This window comes from Rhea americana, unplaced genomic scaffold, assembly GCF_003343005.1.
Source record: "Rhea americana isolate MKP2758 unplaced genomic scaffold, rheAme1 scaffold_62, whole genome shotgun sequence".
NCBI classification, from domain to species: domain Eukaryota; kingdom Metazoa; phylum Chordata; class Aves; order Rheiformes; family Rheidae; genus Rhea; species Rhea americana.
In genome coordinates this window covers 3230560-3252900 of record NW_028186779.1, presented here as the reverse complement: position 1 = coordinate 3252900, position 22341 = coordinate 3230560, and the positions used below count along the sequence as shown (strand labels likewise).

The window sequence follows — 22341 nt, the reverse complement described above, 5'->3', positions numbered from 1 at the left end:
TTCAATTGCAAACTCTAAGGCCCAGTTATTTCATTAATTCAGCACCCAAGTAGCGAGGCTTTTCTCTCACATCTTTCAGTCTCCTTTTAGCAAATTATCCCATGACGGAGGATTTATTCAGTCAAAGACCTCGGACTTTGAGAGGCAACAAAAGAATCAAGAGACTTTCTGGTCCACCTGCCTGGCGAATGATGAGGCAGGGTAAAGCCTCCCCTAGAGAAACCAATCAAACCATTGTGTGGCACAGTCAGACCTTTTCAACTGTCAAGCCAGGAGAGCAGGAAAAGAGATGAAAGAACTCAGGATGAAGCTACCATTTACAGAACCATGTGGGAATGGTCTCCGAAGATTTAATAATTGGGATGGAACTCAACTTTCTAAAACTAAAAGAAAAAAGAAAAAAGAGAAGAGAAGAGAAAGGAGAGAAAGAAGGAAAGAGAGAGCCTGAGAGGAGGGAAAAACAGTACTAGTCAGGCCCAGAAGGAACTTTTCTACAAAATCCCCCGTTGTTATGTATGAACCCCTGTGCTGGAAAAGAAGAGAAAAGCAAGCAGACAACAGAGAGAGAAAGAGCACACCGTTCATAATACTAGCTAAGTTTTAGCAATTTATCATCTTATATCACAAAAGACTCCATGAATATAAACCTGCTCTATTAAGTAAAATTAAAAAATACATTTAGTTGGACATATCTAAACATAGTTTCAAAGTACTGCACTGCGTGGGACTCGAGTTTTTGCATATACACACAGCTGAAAGTGTGATTTTTTTCTGAATACACAAAAAGCCATATTAAATGAATGGAAACTAGTATATTTTAAGTAGTTGGCATGTGCAAAGAATATGCATCCACAGTTTCTGGGTAGCAAGACTTCAGCTGACYGCAGGCATAAGATTACAAACTACTTTTTGAAAATCTGCCCGTGAAGTCAAATCTGTTCCTTACAGGTCATATCTTAAAACCATCCAAACAAAACCCAGTATTGCCTGCGTACTTCTCTTCTCAAAGTGCCTGTATGCACACTGAAATGTGCAGTTTTCCACTCATCGGTAGGTCCACACTACATATACAGAGTCTACAAGTAAATCAACATTTTTCTGAATTGCCACTCTTACAAAGAAAGAACAGAATCTGTAAATTAAATTGTGATCACTTGCAGTACACATCAAAGCTAAAGACTTCTAATGGATAATAAGAAAAAAACAAAGCAATAAAAAACATCTCATTCCCTCGTAGCTGGGATGGCAAAAGAATGCATTTCCCTCCCTCTTCTTCCCCCCCTCCAAAACAGTGATATATGACTCAGAAAGAATACAGAGAATGTAATTTTAATACAGTACCTTCTTTTCATAGTCACACACCATACCCTAAGCTCACTTCTGTATGCTACACATACATATTTAATAACAATTGCGCAGAAGTTGAGAAGTTGAGTGAGAAAAAAGTAAATAGAAACAAACAGAGCAGGAATATATTCAAATACAACACTGATGCTTCATTAATTCCTTTTAACTGGAGACAGATATGAAACAGAAATCATCCAGAAGAGAAAAGATGAATGCCACTTAAAAATCTGTTAAGTAATTTAATTACTTCAACTGCCTTAATTTACACAGCTTCAAATTGTAAAGCCAAATGCTGTGCCTGCCAGAGGGTTTGCATAGTTTAAAGCCAATTAGAAGGATTTTTTTTAATTCTCTTTATTTACTTTATATATATATATAAATCTGTTCCACGTAGCTCCTTTACTTGCAGATGTCCAACTTTGACCTCTTTCAGAACTCAGGAAAACTCTTGAACGGCAAAAGAGTATTGACTGCCCTGCCAATCCTCCCCAACCACCCAGCACCCACCTGGCTGTCGACACTTGTTTCCAGCTGCCAGGAGAGAACTGCCACCATCCTCCGCAGCAGTGCAGCTACAGAGCCTTGCCATGCTGCCATACAGCCTTCCTACTTTGGTTGCATATGCTGGCTCAGTGGCACAAGGTCATTAGGAAGCCCTTTCTCTCTTAGGTTATCTTCCCCAGAGACAGGGCAGCAAGCCCTTTTCTGGAATGTTAACAGTATCATTGAAGCTTCAGCTGCCAACATCCTTTTCCCTGCTAGAAATCAAACCTCACAGTTGTTTCTCCCCTTCCCAGTACTACAGGCTGTAATGCCTGATTTTTTTGAAGTTTGGTTTATGACACTGGACTCTTGCAAAGCACTAGCTACGGAGTATATAGCATTTACCATACTGCAGACACTCATTTTAAACCTTTTTATTATTTTTTTTATTCTATTTCACTACCTAGATGCAACTGTGACAGAACTGTTTGGGGGATCTGAGAGCTTTCTCTGTATACAATTCATTAAATTTAACCTCCACCTTATTCAGGTGGCAAGATACTGATGCTAACTAATGTTTTCTCTTGATTCCACCTTGTGTTATCTAGCAGGATGTTAAGTCATTACTTACTGATTACAGTGATTGCAGGGTTAAGCCACTCAATCATCTCTTTCTGGAACTTGCAAAGGGATACAGCAGGATTGACATTTAATATCCCTTATGCTATTAACCACCATAGAGAGGGGAGAGAAGGGAAAAAAAAAAGAGGGAAATCTCTGCAGAATTAATGAAGCAATCCTGTACTGTACTTGCTGATCATTTGGTTTGGAGCAGGGTAAGGGTCGGCTTGGCTCACTGAGGAACAACACTAGAAAATAGTATCAGGCAAAGTGAGTTACACTCTACCATAAACCCTAACTTGATGACTGAAATTTTATTAGTAAACATAAAGTACTATGGATGCATTATTCCAAATGAATACGCATTTATCAGCTACTCACATCATATTACAATATACCACAAGCCATAATGTCCATACTCTATTACAATCTCCCCTAGTTTTGGTTCCAATACTTTTAAGAATCAGTACAGCTAGTCTTCCTAGCCTCCCCAAGCCTAGGTACTTTCTTTTAGTTTTTCTTGTAGGACCAGGCCAGAATTTTTGGAAGCTAAGGCTTCACAAAATCTTGAAAGATCAGGTCGTTATGCATATTCTTCCATAGTACCATATGTGACCATTATATTCATCTTTCTTAAAAAAAGAAAAAAAATATATAATGACCTATACATGGAAGGTTGTCACTTCCAATATCTAAACTACAGGATGTTGCTTCCTCCTTGACCTGAAATGAAAACTGAGTAGTGCTCTCCATTCCCTCTGACTTCAGTAGAGGAGGCGGCGATCTCCTGATCACTCTGCAGAGTCAGGTCTCATATAATCAATTATGGACTCAATTTGCAGGCCGCTAAAATAGTGCAGGCAATGTTTCTTGATAGCTAACAACCTCTTTTGAACCCTGACCTCTCAACAGGACCCTGAACACATCAGTCCAACCAGGGGGCCAGGAATGAGTATTATGATTAACACCTATTTTATGGCGAGCTTGAAAGCAAGCAGCAGGACTAGTAACCAACTGACAGTTTAAACAGGAAATATGATTCTTATGGAGTTGCAGACTGCTAAATACTTTCCTCATTCAATCCTGAAATAACTGCTAGGGAAAAAAAAAAGAGACCTAGATGAAGCTGGCTCTTCTTCTGAAAGCATCAAAGTGTACGAATGAACTTCCTCTCATTCATCTATCAAGCTTGGTCTCAAGTTACATCATCATTAAGATAATAATTCCTGCTTTCTATCACTTTAGAGTATGTTCTCAACAACTATCTGATTCTGATAAAGGTAGTCAAGTCCACAACCTACATACGTTTATAATTAGCTTTTTTTAAGGCCGAGTAATAGGTTAATAAGAAATATCAGATTACACTGGAACGAGCTCGTGGGTCAAAAACTAGACAAAACACATCAAACTGAAAATAAGTGCTTGCCTGTTAGACACTGAAGGAGTCGCTATACAATAACTGCATTGTTTTAAAGCAACATTAAAAAAGAAGTTCAGAGCCAAAATGTGCAAAAGAGGAAAATATTTTAGTCACCAACAAAGCTCACAAGCCAAATAGTAAATACATCAAGGCTGAACACAGTATTATAATCTCCTAATGTAGGCCAAGCAACATTGCAGACTGCAATACTTTTGAAAGTATTAATTCAGCCCAGACACAAATTTCCTGTACTTTTTGAAGTTACAACTTGAATACACTCATGCTATAGATTTTGTGGAAAAAATGAAGTGAATTGTGTATAGCTAAGGGCTGGGCTGGCTTTGTGTGGGGTTTTTTGGTCAATACTTCTTAGGAAGTATTCTAACAATAAATCTGATTTACCTACAAAGCAGAATACGTTGTCAAAGCGCCCAGCCTGGCAAAGTGCTAAGGCAATTGCCTAATTGTAAGCATGCGCTAGAGCCAATGGAGCTATTCATGTCCCTAAAGAGAAGCACTTGGTTGAGTACTTGCTAGAGCTCCACACTTCACTGCAATGCTCCCCGGAAGGGTTCTGCCTTGGGAGTGACAGTGATTCCTGCCAGAGGGATGCACAAGGGCACTGTCCCAGCTGCCCGCCCCAGCCCTCAGGCAGAACAGAAGCGGAGTCGGGCAAGGGAGTCTTGCATTTCTGCTGCAGCGCTCAGCCGGACACGTGCACGTAGCAYGCTGCTGATTTCAGAGCTAGCTAACGCACCACGCTGGGAGATGAGGCGGCAGAGGAGCGGCTTGCTCTGCCAGCCCCACTAGGACTGGCACTCACAGCAAAGCAACGGTACAGACGGTACAGACTGCAGGGGGAATCATCTCTCACGCTAAAGCGCTCACTAAAGCTCTCACGCTAAAGACAGCCCACTGCAAGAGCAGGTCTCTGGCTCTACTATCAATTTCTCCCATCCACATTCTCACCAACTCCACACATATGAAGGGTTTCATAAACATGCAGCATGAAACATGCAGCCAAGAGTAAACCTACATGTCTGCATTCATCACATTTTAGCAAGGCCGGTTATCATACAGATTCCTGCAATGTTTAAAGCATTTACCTGAAGATTTCCTTTTAATCCTCGGATTATTTAGAATTATAGGAGGTACCATATTATCTAACAAAGCAAGACTGACTTCATGACCTGAAATAATTAGGTGAAGACTCTCCAAGAGCAGCAAAGAACTACTTTTAACTAGTTTATTAATAGATTCCTCACTTCAGAAAGCCATTCCATGCACAACTTGATTGAAACCTGTGTTTTATGCATGATGTAACAATCCAGATGATGGCCTAATCCATGCACAGACTTAGCAGGGAATGGGGTCTTGCTGCTGTTTCCAGTTCTACAAGACTGTAACTGCAACATGGCAGGCATGTGCCTATGAGGAGAGAAGGCCTGGCAACGCAGCACCAAAGTACCAAGGTGGGCTGAGACATAGGCTCCTTTACTCCAATGTAATACCAGTGACATGGTCATGACATGAAAATTGTATTTATTCATTGTTGCTAATACTTTGCCATAGCAGATCAAGTTGAGGCTATCAAATCACAAAACACATAATAGTAAGCGTATTTTATACCCTGGTATTACGGCAAAAAAATTATTTATGCAGCTTTCTGTGAATGAGCATCTCCATGAGCAGTGCTCTTCAGCAATTTTAATCCTAACATTAATCTAGCAGTAAATATAACAGTAAACAAAGAAAGAGCAAGAGGAACAATTTGCAAGGAAATGTACCATAGCAAACTACATGCAGTTTGGTTGAGATACACAAATCAAACACAAAGGAGAAAAGATCAAAAGCCAGCAAAAATGAATTCAAAAGAAGTTGAGAGGTTCCAAATTACAAAGTCCTACTGAGCATCAAAGTTCACTGAAGTTTTTTGTTAGTTATTACTATTTATGATTTTTTTTAATTTTTTTGAACACATGTATTTTAAAGAAGTTTTAATTTGCTCCAGTACTAAGACTTTCCCCACATGTTTCAGCCTGGAGCACATTTTAATGGCTGAGTTATAAATCCCTGAAATTAGGGGTTTATAATGGAAATGCTGGCAGGCCCTTATCAAACACTGTGCAAGCATCTTAGCAATATATTAAGAGTTTGTGGTTAGGTGAGTGCAGCAGGAATCTTTTTGTATTAAGTAATCACAGTAACTCAGCAGAAGTGGCTAACATCTGAACTATGGCCCACAATGCTTATTGTTTGAGTCTATGCTTTCAAGAGGCAGACACAAGTTTGGGCCCTGCAACTTCCATTGTGTAGCCTGACTTAAGACATGAGCTGTCCTTCCACTTCATCTTCTCTAATTTCTCTGTCCTGCACACAGGTCTGCACCAGGCTCCTTAAAAAATATTTTGCACATCGTAAGTTTTAAAAGAATTCCACACTCGATGTTCATTTTAACATAGCTTCTGCTGTTGAGTGCATTATTCTCTTTTGGGGAACTGCTGAAATAATGGTGGGATTTTTTGTTTCTTCATTATTGTAAGCTTTGCATAAAACTCCTAACAGCTTTCAATCCATTTATGACCCACATTCTAGCAACCTCACAGAAGACAGCAAAGCTACTAAGGAAATGCTGGTTTCCATAGCACCCCTCAGACAGCTGTCACTCAACTATACGTTACTCTGCAAACTTTGCTAATTAATGTGTTGTTCAGAAAGGAGTACACTGATATCAGACATGTTTACGAGGTGACATTGGTATGACAGGCAGATGTTGATATGCACTGACAGCAGAGTTCACTGACGAACACAACAAGGATCATTCCGCCTTTTCGTTAATTTTAAAGGTATCTTACCTTGTTTAACAAAGGATTCAAATGCAAATCACAACCATTTAACACTACTATGGCCCTCTGCAAAAAGAGGCAATGAACAAACAAAAACTGCCTATTTTGTAGGAGTGGTGTCTTATATCAACTGGTGATGTTCATGTATTAATACTCAGTTCAGCATTAAAGAACAAAAGATGCAAATACAATGTAAGCCTGAGCTTTCATGCAAATGGTCCTTTGTAACCAAAATTCATTAACATGGCAGTCACATCTGCAAGAAGCAAACTCTAAAATCTTACAACAGATTTCACTATGATTAAATTCCTGAAGTTTGGGTATTGGTATTTGCTTCTGTACATGCTCCATGGAGTACACAGAATAGCAAAAATTTTCATATCCAGGATGAAATGCAGTTTTTATCCCTTTGAGCCATCTCTGGAAAGTTGTTTGCATAGTTATATATAAAGGTAGATTAGAAATCCAAATCCTGGAAATCCTAGTGACCCTAGCAAGGCCAAACCTTATCCATTGAAAATAAAGGTATCACACATTACCTCAAACAAATGCAGCCTCAGTCCCCAGGATATGTACTACATTAGCATCTCATTCCATTTATGCGAGAAAAATACAGTAACAAAAATTTCTGGTCACTCTTTAGACTTAGAAATCATTTCAACTCTTCAGAGTTTCATGCCCCTGACATGCAGTAATACACCACCTAGATGCAGCAAGTAGTTAAGTACCAAAACTCCTATTAAACTGATAGCAGCTTAGAAAAGACAAAGGAAGTGATTTAACTCAAGGGTTTTAGTAAATCAGTGTCAGAATTAGGGATAGACATGTTGAAGGCTTTATTCTCAGCAWTCTTACCTAAATATTTGATAATACTGTTAAAGCCAGCCCAAAACAGTCAGAGATATGCGCCAATATTGGGTTTGAGACAAACCCCTGATATATCAAAGAATATACATATGTGTATGCATCTGTTTGAAAAGCTGGGCCAATGTGGAAAATCCTATTATTAGAAACAAAAATACAATGGGGGAGCACTTCAGCTAATGTACAGCACTGTAATTCTAACGACAGCAATGATCTGTGCTGACTTACACTAGCTGAGGATCTAGTATTATATACTTCAGAAAACTGCTGCAACTTTTTCCAGAGCTGCCAAAGGGTTTCTATGTTCTCAGGGAGAACAACTCCAACTACCAGGTCAGCAGATGCTGATTTTGTTTTGAATCTAAATCTAGTCACAGAGAAGGATGCTGGGATATGTCATCTAATTTTTACTGACTCAAAGATATCCCCCTCAAGTATGGCTGCAGGATTCACATATTTTCTGCCTGGAAATAAATGTTTATTTGAGGAAGCACAAACTTTTGTTCAAGTTATTGAAGTGAGAAACTGACCTGGATCAAAAGACTAGATGAGCATGACAGAAGCAAAAAGGATGGACAGGAAGGTCTTCGCCAGGGGCAGACCAGGATTCCAGAACACGCAGAAAAAGATAGCAGTTTTCCCTTTGTAAAGCTTACTACAACGATTTGTGCTTTATCATTCTAAGACCGGTGCTTAATCTTCTAACCAAAATCCACAGTGCCAAACTCTGCCCACACCTTTTCAAGCAATTTTTTTCCCTAGGCTGTAAAGGGAGCTTTGCCTTAGCAGGGACCAATACACTCAGCCCTCTTCAGCTGAACAATGAGAGGGCGGAGGTTGAGATTACACACTCTCKGGAGAGGCAGAGAATATGTAAAATTGTCAAGTGAGGTAATCTCAGGGGAGAATTAAACTACTCCATTTTTGCAAATCTACAAGCTATGCATTCACAACTTGGAGATGTGAGGATACACTTGATGTTTTGAGGCCAGTCATTAAAGAACTTAAAGGAGGTGGGGGGGTAGCCCTTTTGCAAGGACAAGGTTATTTATAAAAGAAGAAAAAAAATACTTTGCCACTAATTCTGACAGAGCTAATTCTGTCGCATTTGTAATAACCAATTATCTCACTAGTGTAAGAGATATCAATGGCAAAATGCAAAGCATTTGCAAGCCCTGCCAGGCTAATCAAGACGATTTCCCAAACTTCAAAACAGGAACTTCCTATACTAAGTAACTTTGCACATTTACATCTCAAATTAGAACATCTGTAAGAAAAAGACTTACTATATCCTACCATTTTCCACCACCACCCCCTCTTTGTTTGTTTTCTTTAGGCTTTCCTTAGAACAAACACTGATCCAGGTGCAAATGCTCAATTCACAAGGAATGCAGTGAACATAAAATTACTGTAGGTTTGGCTGCTAGTAAATCCCTGCTGTTACTCACCATTGGAAGTTGTGCTGGAGGCAACAGCTTTCTCACTGACATCTGTTCGACTGGAGCATTTCACTATGGAATTCTCCACTTTTTTCTTCTCAGTCGTAGTAGAGCTATGGGACTGCGCCTCCATGATCACTTCTCATTACTTCAGCTCTTCTTGTACTAATACCTGAATGAAACAATAATAGTCATAAACTTTAAATACTATTAAAAAGCTTAGTCCAAAATTTGTCACATCTCTCACCTAAGAAGACATCGCAGCATAACTGTATTAGCACTCCACAGGCCATTTGTGGAACCCACCAAATCAGGTTTGCATGCACGAACTCCCGAGGAATTTAAGGAAATGCTAATACTAAAGACAAGTATGTTTGCCTTTAAAGAGAATCAGCATCACAAACTATTACGCAACTTGACGAGTAGGTCCCTTTTTCAAGTCTGGAAGGTTTTAATAGACCCCAGGGGAAAAAAAGCCAGTATTTTTTTCCTATGTCTAGAGCAGTTTGGAACAATGCAAAAGAAATCACTGACCTTTATGTTGACTACAGAAGCCAAATATTTAAATTTCAACATTCACACTATCCGAACACACTGCAACAGAATTATGCTGTCTATGTCTACATCTTGTCCAACTCATGTAAACATCTCTCATTTTGTTTGTTCAGAAATCTAACTCAAACAAAAGAACACTGGAGCAACACCCTGAAAACCACAGGGAAAGGCAAATATTATTGCTAGGGACAGATAATGAGTTCATTTTCTTTTGCATGAGAACTCTGAAAATGGAAAACTCTACAGAGGTATCTGTCTTGTTATTTTGTCTTTCTTTACTATTTTTAGCATCATCTACAGATTTTATAACCCTCGGATGACTGCACCTTATCCTCAGAGCTTTCACATTTCTGACATAAATCTAAGAATCCCACAAAACTTCCAAAGAGGTGAAATTCTTAGTGCTGTACTCACTTCAAGGTACTGAGATCACCGCAATCTTTGGCTGTAAAGAAAACTGGTTTTTCAAAGCTGCACTCTGCAGCTTGACACGTGCCAGTCTGTCCAAGTAAGCTTTATACAAATAATAAATACTCAGTATATATCATGCTTAGAACCAAAGTACCTGAGCACTTTGGTGCTCTGAATGTGAATCTGTGCAACAACAACAAAATAYTAATAAATGAAGAGAATGCTTTCAACTCTGAGTGTCACTGCAGTCATTAGCTAAACGGCCTGAAAAGGAAGCACACCGCACTACTGTTCTAGAACATTTAAATGAATTTGAGAAACAAAGGCTTCAAAACAAGCCACAAAGTAAATTATAATGAAATTAATTACATTAGCAACCGGTTTCCTCAATTTTGACAGTCAAAAAAAATCTAAAAAGCCAATTCACCACAAACACAGCTGTCTAGCAAACTTTCTCCTTCCCACCTCCCTAGTAGGAGTTCTCTTTAATAGCACAATAAACCACTCCAAAGCCTCACTGTTATACGGCAGTAATCAAAGAAAAGCCAAATCATGAAATGAATCATTATTTATGTAGGCAGCATAGCCAGGGTATCGGACTACACATCAGAGACTCCCTGCCACTGATATACTGGTGTAACCTCAGGCAAGGCATCTTTCCTCCCTCAAGTTTCTCTGCTGCTAAAAACAGGAAAAATAAAGTTTTGCCTGCCATGACAGAAGATGTAAGATTTTAAGCTCTACCTGGGAAACTGCTACAAATACTGTTGTGATCTGTGAAATGACTTCCTACCAGAAGCTGAAAGGAAGTTAAGTGTCTTCAAATACAAAGCAGTCGAGATCTCCCACTACTCTACATCCCTCACTTGTACCGACCAATGCACAAATCTTGAGGAGAGCTCTCATGCAAGCTTTGTAAACAGAACCTTTCATAGCTTTTCATGTGGTATCTTCCTCTTTCCTCTCGCAGCTTTCGGTAGGAGCACCCATGGCTTTGGTTAATTACCATACACATCGGCCTTTTCAGTCCAATCTGTGGGCAGCAACCGGAAAGGAAGTGGGYACTGTTCCCCAAACTGTTCACCCACACCGACCAGAGCATGCTCATTTTGTCTGTACAGCTCTAGTCAAACAAGTGACTAGTCAAAACACAAGTAAAGCAGTGCTTCTGTCCATCCCCCAGCCACTGCATGAGCTAGTCTATCAGTGTRCTCTCCTGTGCTCTGATTATCCTCATTTGAGTTATTTAATGGTCTCAAAGAAGATTAATTTTCATGCCATTTCTGAAGGAGTGAACAAAGCTATACATTTTCAGTTGTGGTTATTTTTCCTGTCTTTCGCTTTCTAAGAGCCAAGTCTTCTGTTCAGACAGCGATTTCATTTGCATCAAAGAGCTTGTGTCAGAGCTTGGAGGGGGAGGGTAGAATTTGTCCCGTTTTCTTCTGTCCTCATTTCACAAGTCTGTTTCTTTTGGCTGTAAGTCATGAAAGGAAACAATTATACTCTCTAGCCAGCTAGAAAGGAAGAAGCCACATACTTCATCCCCTCTTCACAAGGCCAGCAGAGTGGCATGGAACATTTGGGCAAAGGTCATGAAAACGATGACAGGTATCTACAGCAGTTCCACCAACTCCCGCCACACAGATCTCTCTGCAGATTCGAGCAAGGAGCCCTCACTCCCCTCCACCTCCTCCATCCCCTCTCTACCATGGTAGGCCAGTACCTTCATTACAATCTGATCCTAGCCCTGCCCAGAAAAGCAGGGAGACAAAGGTACTCTTAAGGAGTTAATTCAATTTTAATCTTCTAAATGGCTTCTTTGGATGATCTGCAATTCAAGAGCAACACGTGGCTGCTCAGACTGGTGTCCATCCATTCTCTTTTCTCTCCCTGATCTTTTCTGGGATGTTTTGGGTTTTCTTTAATGGAGGGAAGATTAGGGGACATAATCCCACATTTCTTATCACTGCTTTTTCTATCACTTTGCTGCTTTATGCTACTGGCTGTGGACAATGGTACAGAACAGAGGCCTAAGGTAGCATCTTAAAAGTGAATTTCTGGTCAGAAAATCGTAGAATTGGCAATGAGCTAATATAAACATCTAATCTTGGTACCTGTTCTGGTTCATGTCTATTTAGTTTACATATAGAAGCCTGTTTTTATTACTGTCAGTACTGAGGAGGCCACATTGCAAAAGTAAACTTTCTTATTCAGTTCAGTGTGCTGCATCGTTAGCTGACCACCCCAGCTCTGCAGCCGTTACCTCCTGTGCCTTCCTTCCTCCTCTCCCAACAAACATACGTTCCCAGGAAGCCTGTAAGAATTCTGCAGCTCCAGGACTTCACTTTGCAATTCAACTCCAGTGGGGTATTAACTATGTTGTGAAACATGTGGCAGAAGAAGTTAGAGAGACTGAAAGACTAACAACTAAAGGTACATATTTTGGTATGTTGTTGTCAACTATGTCTGATATGGAGGCAGTCAACTGGTAGTCAAAATGGTGCCCCCAAAATCTTGTTTTTACAAGCACGAACTTTTAACAAACCCACTTAAGCCTGAGCTGAGAGACTAAACTCAGTTTGTCTAGAATCATTCTACTTAATTTTGGCTGCAACTTTTATTTTCTCTCAGAAATTGTATTGAAATGAGAATTGCAAACTATCAAAAAAAAAAAAATCCAGGATAACACGAAGATTTATTTCTACTGGGTGCTAATCCCCATCAAAAAGCATTCTGAAAATCAGCCAGTCTGATAYGATTTTCACATTAAAATACGATGTGGTTTACTTTATAGTGTACATGGCTCTCCCAAGCATGTGGGTCAGTTGCTTCCCTGTTCCTGCCCCCAGGCCTGCAACAATATGTATCTATTCTACAGGAACAAGCTCTGCCTACAAAAAATCAGAAAGTGAATTTGTTGGCTGTCCAGTTTCTCTATGTGCATATGAATGGCAAGAAAACGCTGTAAGAGTATATAGGCAAAAGCCTGAACTTTCATAGGTAAATAGAGGGATAAACATTCCTTCCTGAAAGCAAACATTCATGGCTTTTTCCCATTCAGCCATGCTTGAACCTTTTGTAATTTTCCCTGAAGCCTGAACCCAGCACAATTAATTCCAGATCCCCTTTTTAAATCTAATCCCTCTCAAAACAGCAACCTGCCTGCAGGTGTGTCTCTTCTTTTTAAAGCATAAACAAACTTTCACCAATTGCATAATAAATTGGAGAATTTTTAGGAACAAGCTGCTGGAATAAGCTAGTTAAATGAGGAAAACTGTTCCTTTTAATTGGAATGTCAACAAATGGCAAGAAAGTATTTCTAAAATACAAAAAAACTCTTTTAAAGCCATTTGAAATTATATAATCCCTTCTAGTTCCTGTGTATGCTGATTATAAAAAATGTGCTTCACAACAGTGGAAAGTAATCATACTTATATACACGCATGTGGGTGTGGGTTTGCGTGTGTGGGGGGAACGACTGGAATCTCTGTTCATTTTCTCACACCACCACCACCACACTGAAATTAGCAGGGCAGCCCTCTCCCTAGAACAGCAGGAAATTTGACCCTTTCTGAACATATACTTTTTATTTTCCACAAAATCTTCAGCTTTATATTCCTTTCCTCTTCTTTTTAAACTAAGATTTATTAATTAGATTTTTAATTAAGATTTTTAAATTATTGTATTTATATTGAATCAGTTAGTTTTAAAGGCCAGATCATGCAAATCTTTATTCATGCCAATAGTCTCACTGACTTCAACAGGACTACTTGCTTCGGTATAAGCTGGTAGAAATCAGTAACTCAAATTTTCGTTCTGCATGTTAGCCTGTTTTATGTTTCTTGCAAACTTCAATCTTCTTCTGCCTTCATTTCTTCTGTTTTTGAGGAGATATCTTTTAACGTGTTAGCTTTTTTAAAAAAAAAAATTGCCTGTTTTACTTGATGCTGCTGTAGTTGCATTCGATTCATTAACAAGTGGTTTGCATCCACTGAGAAGAGCTGTCTGAAATAGCAGTGTCACAGCATTCATCATCATTACATCAGCAGTAGGGAAGTTCATACTGATTGCTATCAGCAACCAGAGTGCCCCAATCAGACTGCAAGCAAACATAGCATGTTTAATTTTTCAGAAATGACTCTGGGTATTTGGGGTGTTCGTAGGCACCACTTTGATCCACACCACTGGATGTAGTCTTTGGGGATATAATACATCTTAAACAGCCCAACTGTACGAAAGTGAAAAACACAAGGGGAGGCATGAAGAACAATCAGGAAATTACAGTCTCTCTCAAGCATAAAGAACCCTTTATCAGTTTTATCAAAACTGGTTACACTGTTCTTTAGGATTATTTAAGGATAAAAAAAATCCATGTTGTTCAGATACATTCAAATGCAAATTTGCATGAAACTATTTTATGCTATTATATGAGAGCTATTTCACATTGATTTATATAAGCTTGATACAGATAGTTTACTTCAAAAACCCACGTAGATTTCAGCATTGCTTTTCATYAAACATGCTGGCAAAGGTGCATTCAAAAAGTTACCCATGATAGTTCCTGCTGAAAAACACCCAAGAGCTCAGGTATTTCAATAAATAACTTCCAGTGGCAACATTAACCCGCTGGTATACCTCACCATTCTTGTAACAGCTATAGGAATTAGTTTAAATATCTTTTTTTCATTAGTTTTATCTTTTTTTCAGTTCTTTGTGAGCTAAGCCAGAATTCCGAAACCTCCATTAACTGCTGCCAGGCAAATTTTGGTCAGATTCTTCGCTGTTGACCCAACTGGTCACAGCGAATGCATCTGATATAAACTGAGTAAAAAATTGTATTAGACCCACTACATACAACAGAATACAATAAAATCCAACTTGTAAGTTGCTAGAAAAAAAAGAAAGAAAATCTTAATACTTCACAATACTTATCTTTGTTTAATGTACATCCATGATCTATAAAGGTGCTAGCTGCAACTAATATATTTCTTACAAATCTGTTTTGAAATGCAAAGTAAATTTTTTTTTAAAAAGAGCTAGAATCAGATAGGAAGATTTGTGGCCTGAAATTAAAAAAAATACCCCAAGTTATAGGGCACAAATGTATTAATGCAGTCTTTCCAAATTCATCACTATCTGCTGTCTTTTCCTGTATGTTACTTTCCTTTGATTTATTCCTCCTATAAAGATGGAAAAGAACTAAACCTAAAGCCTGGTTAATGATGATCTGATCTGCTCCTGATAGGTTAAATAGCTTGTGGCAACAATAATGCAGGATCACAAACACAAAGGCAATCAGCTAGGCAAAGCAGTACTAATATCATCCCCATGATTAAGATCCTAAGTGAGAAATGATTCTATGGAATACACTGAACTACTGCTCAAGTGTAATAAATGCTAGACTCCAGAGGAATCATATTTGTTTTACATCTTTCTGATAAACTAAAAGTTCTATAAATATTTTAAAACATGCACCTATCATAGGATCAATAAAGATCAGAGTAACACTTTCTACTAAAGCAGTACCTCAGTTGCTTTTAATACACGTCACCCATATATCCTTACAAGTAGATTATCTCTACTTCTGCTACAGGATTTAGAAAGCTGTTAAGTAAAACTCCAATTAAATGTTTTTACTATTACTTCAACAGATTAAACCCTATATCTAAATAAAACAGCTTTCTACAGGGAAATAAGTGATTCTTAGTTTCTTATCCAGCAAACAGAATTTAATGAATAAAATTTAATGGATTCAGGTCAAACTGTCTTATTTCCTTAAAGCCTTGTTCTCTGTCCTTAGCAGAACTAGCTATTTGGGAACAAGTATTACAAAGCTGAGGGTCACAGGGCCAGAACTTACAACATATTTTAGAAGCTTTAAATTTCAGATATTATGCATTTTCTGAGGTAAAAACTTATAGTCCATTCAGCATTTTCAATCATATGGTCTTGTACTCCTTCTGTCTTAACTTTGACCTATCTAAATCTAAATACAGACAATGCAAAGAATTTTTTTTTTAAAGGTATGAGCCCATAACTGTTTTTTCTTTTTTAATAAAAAGATTACATATTTTTAAGTCTCTACATTGCGAATATATTGGAGGGGGCTTAAAAATAGTAATGCACTTACCCTTTATAAATCAGAACTCCTGTCCAATTAAACTGTCTAATATTGCCAGAAAATTCAGAATATGCGGTGTTAGTGCTTGTTTTGTAGTTCTGCAAGTACGTAATGCTTCAAACCATAGAGCAGGAAAAACTCTTAATTATTTTGTCAAAGTAAGATTAGCTGAAAATGAATTACCATGGGGAGGGGAGGGGAGGGGAGGGGAGGTAACTTCTGTGGACTTTACTGTGTATAGCAGTAAGTTAAAATAAATGGAGAAACTTTAAAATCTGCCTACCAAATCTGCATTCACTTTTTGCCTATACCTGTCGTCATGAATTCAGTAGTACTAAATCCAGAACAAAATTAAATAACAAGCATAGTAACTTCCTCCTATAAAACACTTGTTTTATGAAACCTGATTTTGAGTATTCATGATGTGGATTTGMAAGAATGGGAATACACCACAAAGGAAGACAATCAGTAAGTCTTGCTGTGTTGATAACAAACCCTATGACTTCCTCTGCTGATACTGTTATTAGCACTAGTAACACTTTGGTGAGGATATAGCATGTTTGTTTGTTTTTTTTTTTTCCTTTCCCTTCTTGCCAGTTTTTTCCACAAACAGCTTGGTAGAACAAATTGCAAGTACCTCTGATGGGTGTGTTTTATATTATGACTTACTTATCAATTAACAAATCACAACAACTGTCATAGAAAAATGCAGAAATACTCTAATCTAGAGCATTAACACTAAATGCGATTTCAAATGGTATGATCATTTTCTTCAGACTTTTGCTTTATCTCATTAATCCCAACAGATGAAAGTCTCCTTAGACTCAAAACTAGATCTATGTATCAATACAGGCACTAAGCTCAAGGAAGATTATATTGAATGCACATCTATTGCAAAAATGCATCTTCTGATTCCAAAACCTTTCTGTTTTATGATATGCAAATTAAAGAAAAGACTGACTTCCACATTTGACAATTAGCATTAAAAAAAAAAAGATTAAAGGAATCAAATAGAGTGTTTCTGGAAGTGCCATTTTTTGATCACAATTCCTATTCCCGGAACCCTATTTACCTACTCAGCATACTTTAAGGTTAAGGGATGCCTTGATCCAGAATTTCACGTTCTAACCCAACACAGATGTTTTAACAACTGAAAAAGCTAGGAAAGCTCTATGTATCCAAGAAGAACTTCAAGTGTGAAAGGTACTTTATAAAACTTTATCTTCAGCCTTTAAAGTTTATTTTAGGTTTTACACCTGTCTCATAGTAGCAGTAAAACAGCACCAAGATTCCGTCAAGTTACAGAAACTTGACAAAACAGGACAATGCTGAACTGCTGCACTATAAATTACCTCACAGCCCAGTGTCCCTGTTCAAACAGTATCATCAAAGAATTACACAGCTGTCTTATTTTCCAAGAAAAAAACAGACATACTGAATTGAAATGCCAAGACAAACCACACCAAACCACATGTCCTGTTATTTAAGAATCTGTAGTGCTAGGATTTCATTTTAATATACATAGTTCAGAGTAGCAGACATTGTATTGAAGTGACACTAGCTTGATCTTTGTTTCTGACTATTCGATTTAAGGTATTCATACGTCTTATTTAATGAAGGCTTCATTCTCTCGGCAGCTGGATGAAGTACTCCACATGCAGTTGAGTTTCTTGACATTAACAGATTTGTATACAAAGAAAACAGAAATCTATACAAAATAGCAAACACAGCTGGGGGAACGTTCAGCTCCAACCCATCAAAAGGTTAGTTAAGACTTTTAGCCCCAATCTAAAAAGCAGATATTCTATCATAAAAATACAGCAGTATTTTGAACATCATTAAAAAAATATTCCTCCTGGTAATCACCGCAAAGAGAACTGACAGTACAGTGGAATCTTCAGCTATCAAAATCATTCAAACAGATCTCTTGATACTGGATTCTGATCGTTATCAATTCCAGCAACTATTTAGAGAAAAATGTATTCTGTCTCAATTAGTCAGTCCCTTGTTGTAATCTAAATAAAATGCCAGTATCTGTAAAGATCAATGTATTATCGTGTTTCTTGTTTTGTTCTTAAAAAGAAAGACAAACCAGCTCTTCTGATCAGCAGCCAATTTAATACACTTTCAATGTAATGCAGGTACAATTTATATGTATAGCGTATACCACAACAAACCCACAGTATGATGCCAGTGCAATCTTTAAGRAAGTTTTCCCCTAAATCTCTGCAGAAAGCAGCCTTAAAAGAAACTAGGGATTAGCGTGAGCTGGAAGGTAGGGAGGAGACTTACCTCAAACTAGCCAAGCAGAAATCAGAGCAGTAATTCTACAAGTCTGCAGAGTACACTTTTAGAGCTATAATGGTGTGAAGAAGTGCTGGGCAGCATTGCCTGAAGGCAGCACTAATACACTGATGACTAATGACTGGGCCACGCAGACAATGAATTTGGGGGTTGAAAACTAACAGAAACCGTGCAATACCTTGACAAATGGGCTTTCAAAATTTCATTCATTGAATAACCTTTAAGCACAAAATTGGCTCAAGTTCTCTTGGGAATAACATAACACGTTGTTGGACAGTAAGTATTTTCCTTTTAATTAAAACTATTACACCAAATACATAAACATGATTACAGTGAATAAAATATAAGAATTAACTATTTAACAGATAGAACAGAACTTAAGAACCAGAATTTGAGGTGTAACACCACTCATTCATAAGGGTCAACAAATCCCAGGGTTAACTGCCCGATTCACTTTTGAAATTCACCCTTAGCAGAATACATTTTCCCTCCTCTGCCACTTAAAGGAGAATGAGAACTTCAAASGTATGTTTAATGAGCTGCTACAAATACAATTGGTTAAAGAGGCTCAGAAATTATGCACTAAAAGCTATATTGTGCTTAGAATTACAACTGAGAAAGTTTCATTTTAAAGAGCCTAGTCAAAGTCAAGCTCCCATAAAACAAATCAAGCCCCATATAAACTTCGTAACCTTGTGTACTGACAAACACATTAAAACAACAGAATCACTCTTTAAGGGGCCTTTTTTCAGTGTAAGCCGACTTCCAATTTGAAAATAGCAAATTTGGCTACTTTTACAGACAGAATGAAATATCTAAAGTGTCTCTAAATTAACAAGTACCACTTGCCCTAGACAGCATCGCCTTTAGCAGCTCCTAAAAACTTCAGAAAAGGATCTTAAAACAGGAAGCTTAGTGAGCTCATAAAACTGTTGTTGGAGCCAGGAACACATAGCATATTTAATCTGCAAACTGTGAGAGTCTACAATGATTTCAGCAAGATCTGAGGCATGCCCTCAAGGTTTGCTGGGATCTGGGATTAGGGAGTTGATAAGAACCCTCTACTGCCCATGGACATGTTTTTCTTCTGCAGTTAAACACAAATGCATAGAGACGTTTGACTGCTGCTTGGCGTTACTGCTCAAGTTATATAAAAGCTTTGCAGCTCCTTTTGCTGTCAATATATCAAAGTTAAAAAAAATCATCAAAGTGTGAAATTTCATTTAAAGTCTTTGCCAGTCTACAGCTCTATTTCACAGACCTATCAAATAAAAGTAAAGATGAAAAATATACTGAAAGAACTTGAAAAGTTTGCAGCAGCACCCATGCCCTATTTTTGTTTATTCTGTCTCATTTTATTTGATTTTAAAGTATAACAAATCAATTCCCTTATAAAAATGACAAAGTCTAAAGGGAGGATGTCTATAAAACCATGGTTAAAAGACAACTTGAAATCATTATTACAGCTGAACCTTTTGTTGAATAAAAAGCTTCCTCTGTAGCCATTTTAGCATTTTAATTGCCTAACTGCAAGTTGGCAGAAAATTTCTTGAATCTTCCAAAACAATCAGAATGACTACAGAATATGAGTGCCAGAAAAACTAAAGCCTTCTTCAAAGTATTCTTTAGCTAGGGATTTACAACAATTGCATGAAGAAGAAAAGTCTGACTTTTAAGATAATCTACTATAGTCTAAAAGCATTAACATTCCATTACTAAGGTTTTCCTGAGGATTTCATGACTCATTGATTCACTTTTCCTTCAAGTCTGCTTTTTCTTTGTACACTACTGTCTCCATATAGTTGAGTGCATGCAACCCTGATCATTAAACTGTTTCCTTCCATAACTCCAAATAAATCCTGCTTTAATAACCATCAGATTCTTTATCAGGAAAAGATGACTAACTTTTCACGACACTCAAACAAAAAAATATGCCATTCCTTGCTCGAATTCACAGCGTGAAATTCAAACACACTGCAGAGTGCAGGTAATGAAATAGCTTTCCCAAAAATGAGGCAGGAAGCATAACAGAAACTTTTAGAGGTTAGTATCAAACGTACCTATTTTTTTTGATAAGCAATTTGCAAAATGGCCAAATTATACTGATATTTCAAAGCAGAGAGCTTTAATATTTTGGTTTCTGTAACACCAATTCCAAAATAAATGGAAATGATTTATAAAAATCAGTACTTTAATTTTTTAGTTACAAAAACACAAGTTGTGTTTGAAAATATGCATCTTTCACAAATGAAGGCTACTTATTCCAGTAGATGCTGCCTTTGCAGCCACGGCATATATTTTCAAGCCAAAAATATTACTCCATTTAGGCAGGAAAATGCAGGTGATGTCTTTGTTTTCTAATACTTCCGCGGAAATGCTTTGGAAAACAGAACTTAATACTGAGAAACATGTGCAATCATCTGAATGCAATAGTGCATACATTCATATACCTTAAACCATAGTTTTACTTCCATTTCTGCTTTAAAAAAAAGACTGTATCTAGGACTGAGAATGTCCTTTTCCTACTTGTTCTTCTTACTCACTCAAAATCACATAATCTTCCATTTAATAGAAATAATCTTCTTCTTTAAAGCAGACTTCTCTGATAGCCACTATTATTTATGTTTTAATGGGGCTATACACCAAACTGAAAGTATTTACATACTAGCTAGTTAAACCCAAACCTTCATTAKATAAACAAACTCTCAGGAGGCTGACTACAGTTTACATTGTGAAACTCATTCACCATTACTTTTAATATATATTTCCTCAACTGAAACACTATGGTGTGGACAGGGCAATTTTTACATTTTAAGGTTACTTTACTTTTAAAACACAGCATTCGTCTTCCTTCAAAATAATCGTGACATATGTAATTAAGAAACTGCCAGATCATTATTAATTATTAATAAAGGACCTAAATGAAATAATTATAGGAATCAATCAGTGAGGCACCTTTCCAAATTACAATGCAACTGCACAAATACTCAAACTACTTAAGGCCAATTCTTTAAGATTTCAATCCATAACCTCTCTGAATCCCGAATCAAAAATGATTCTGTAACACAGAGAAACCCAGAGCTTTCTCACTATTCCACTAACTTAAATAGTTTCAAAATAGATATCAACACCATACTGAGAGAGACAGGCAGTAATGCCCTCTTAAAAATGTTCGTTAATTAGCCAAATATTTCAAAGCCTTTGAATTCTGCTTCTAAGTTTTTTCTGCAGCACACACAAAAGAATGAAGTATGCATGCTGAAGCTTAAAAATCATGGTAATTAAGCCTTGAAAATCAAGTGGAAAGTAGCAGAGGCATGATGGTGCTGAATATTTTGCTATGGATTGCTACCTAATACTCCTTTAGTTAAGCACCCTCTAAAACATGACACTGTATATCAAGTGGACAGCTATCCGTACCTTTGACTAAAAGGGTCTTTGAGATCCGTACAGTCCATCATTTCAAACTGAAGTGGCAGCTGGAAAATGTGGAACAGCTGGCAAGGAGCTGGGAGAAAACGTTTTACATAAATATATCTACATACAAACTGGCAGAAGGCCACAAACACTGTACCCACAGGACCGGATCAGAACTATACACCAGAGGGTTAAAAAAAAAATCGGGCGCTGGCGGGGCAGGGGGGGGGATTTCCTTTTACCTTTTCTCTTCACGTGGTGAGAGGATTTGGGAGCTGGGCACTGCCGAGCGCCAGCGAGCTCGTTTGGAGGCACACGGATTGTGTAAACAACCCGCGTTTACGGGCTAATTAAAATAACAGAGTATCCACTTTCCCCAAACCTTTCAAAGTTAGGCGCTGCGAAAATCCGCCGAGGCCCGAGCGCGGGCCGCTGCCGGGGAGCCGCGCTGCCCGTCTCGCAGGCTCCCCCACAGCCCGGGCGGCGCGCCGGCCCGCGGGGGGCCGGCCCGCT

At 38.0% G+C, this 22341-nt stretch overlaps 1 protein-coding gene across 4 annotated transcripts in view; it reads right to left on the bottom strand.

The window, feature by feature from the left end:
* Positions 1-22281, bottom strand: part of GLI3 (GLI family zinc finger 3) — a 213438-nt gene extending 191157 nt beyond the window's left edge. For 3 of the 4 annotated variants that reach the window (XM_085320223.1, XM_085320225.1, XM_085320226.1), the window contains exons 1-2: positions 21832-22044; positions 9030-9192 (exon numbers count right to left, since the gene is read on the bottom strand). In XM_085320223.1, coding sequence (XP_085176349.1) covers positions 9030-9153 — 124 coding nt within the window. In that variant the 5' untranslated portion in view covers positions 9154-9192; positions 21832-22044. Of the gene's footprint in view, positions 1-9029; positions 9193-21831; positions 22045-22070 lie in introns of those variants that run through there. The other variant, XM_085320224.1, reaches the window with a different exon arrangement.
* Positions 22282-22341: the final 60 nt, after the last annotated feature.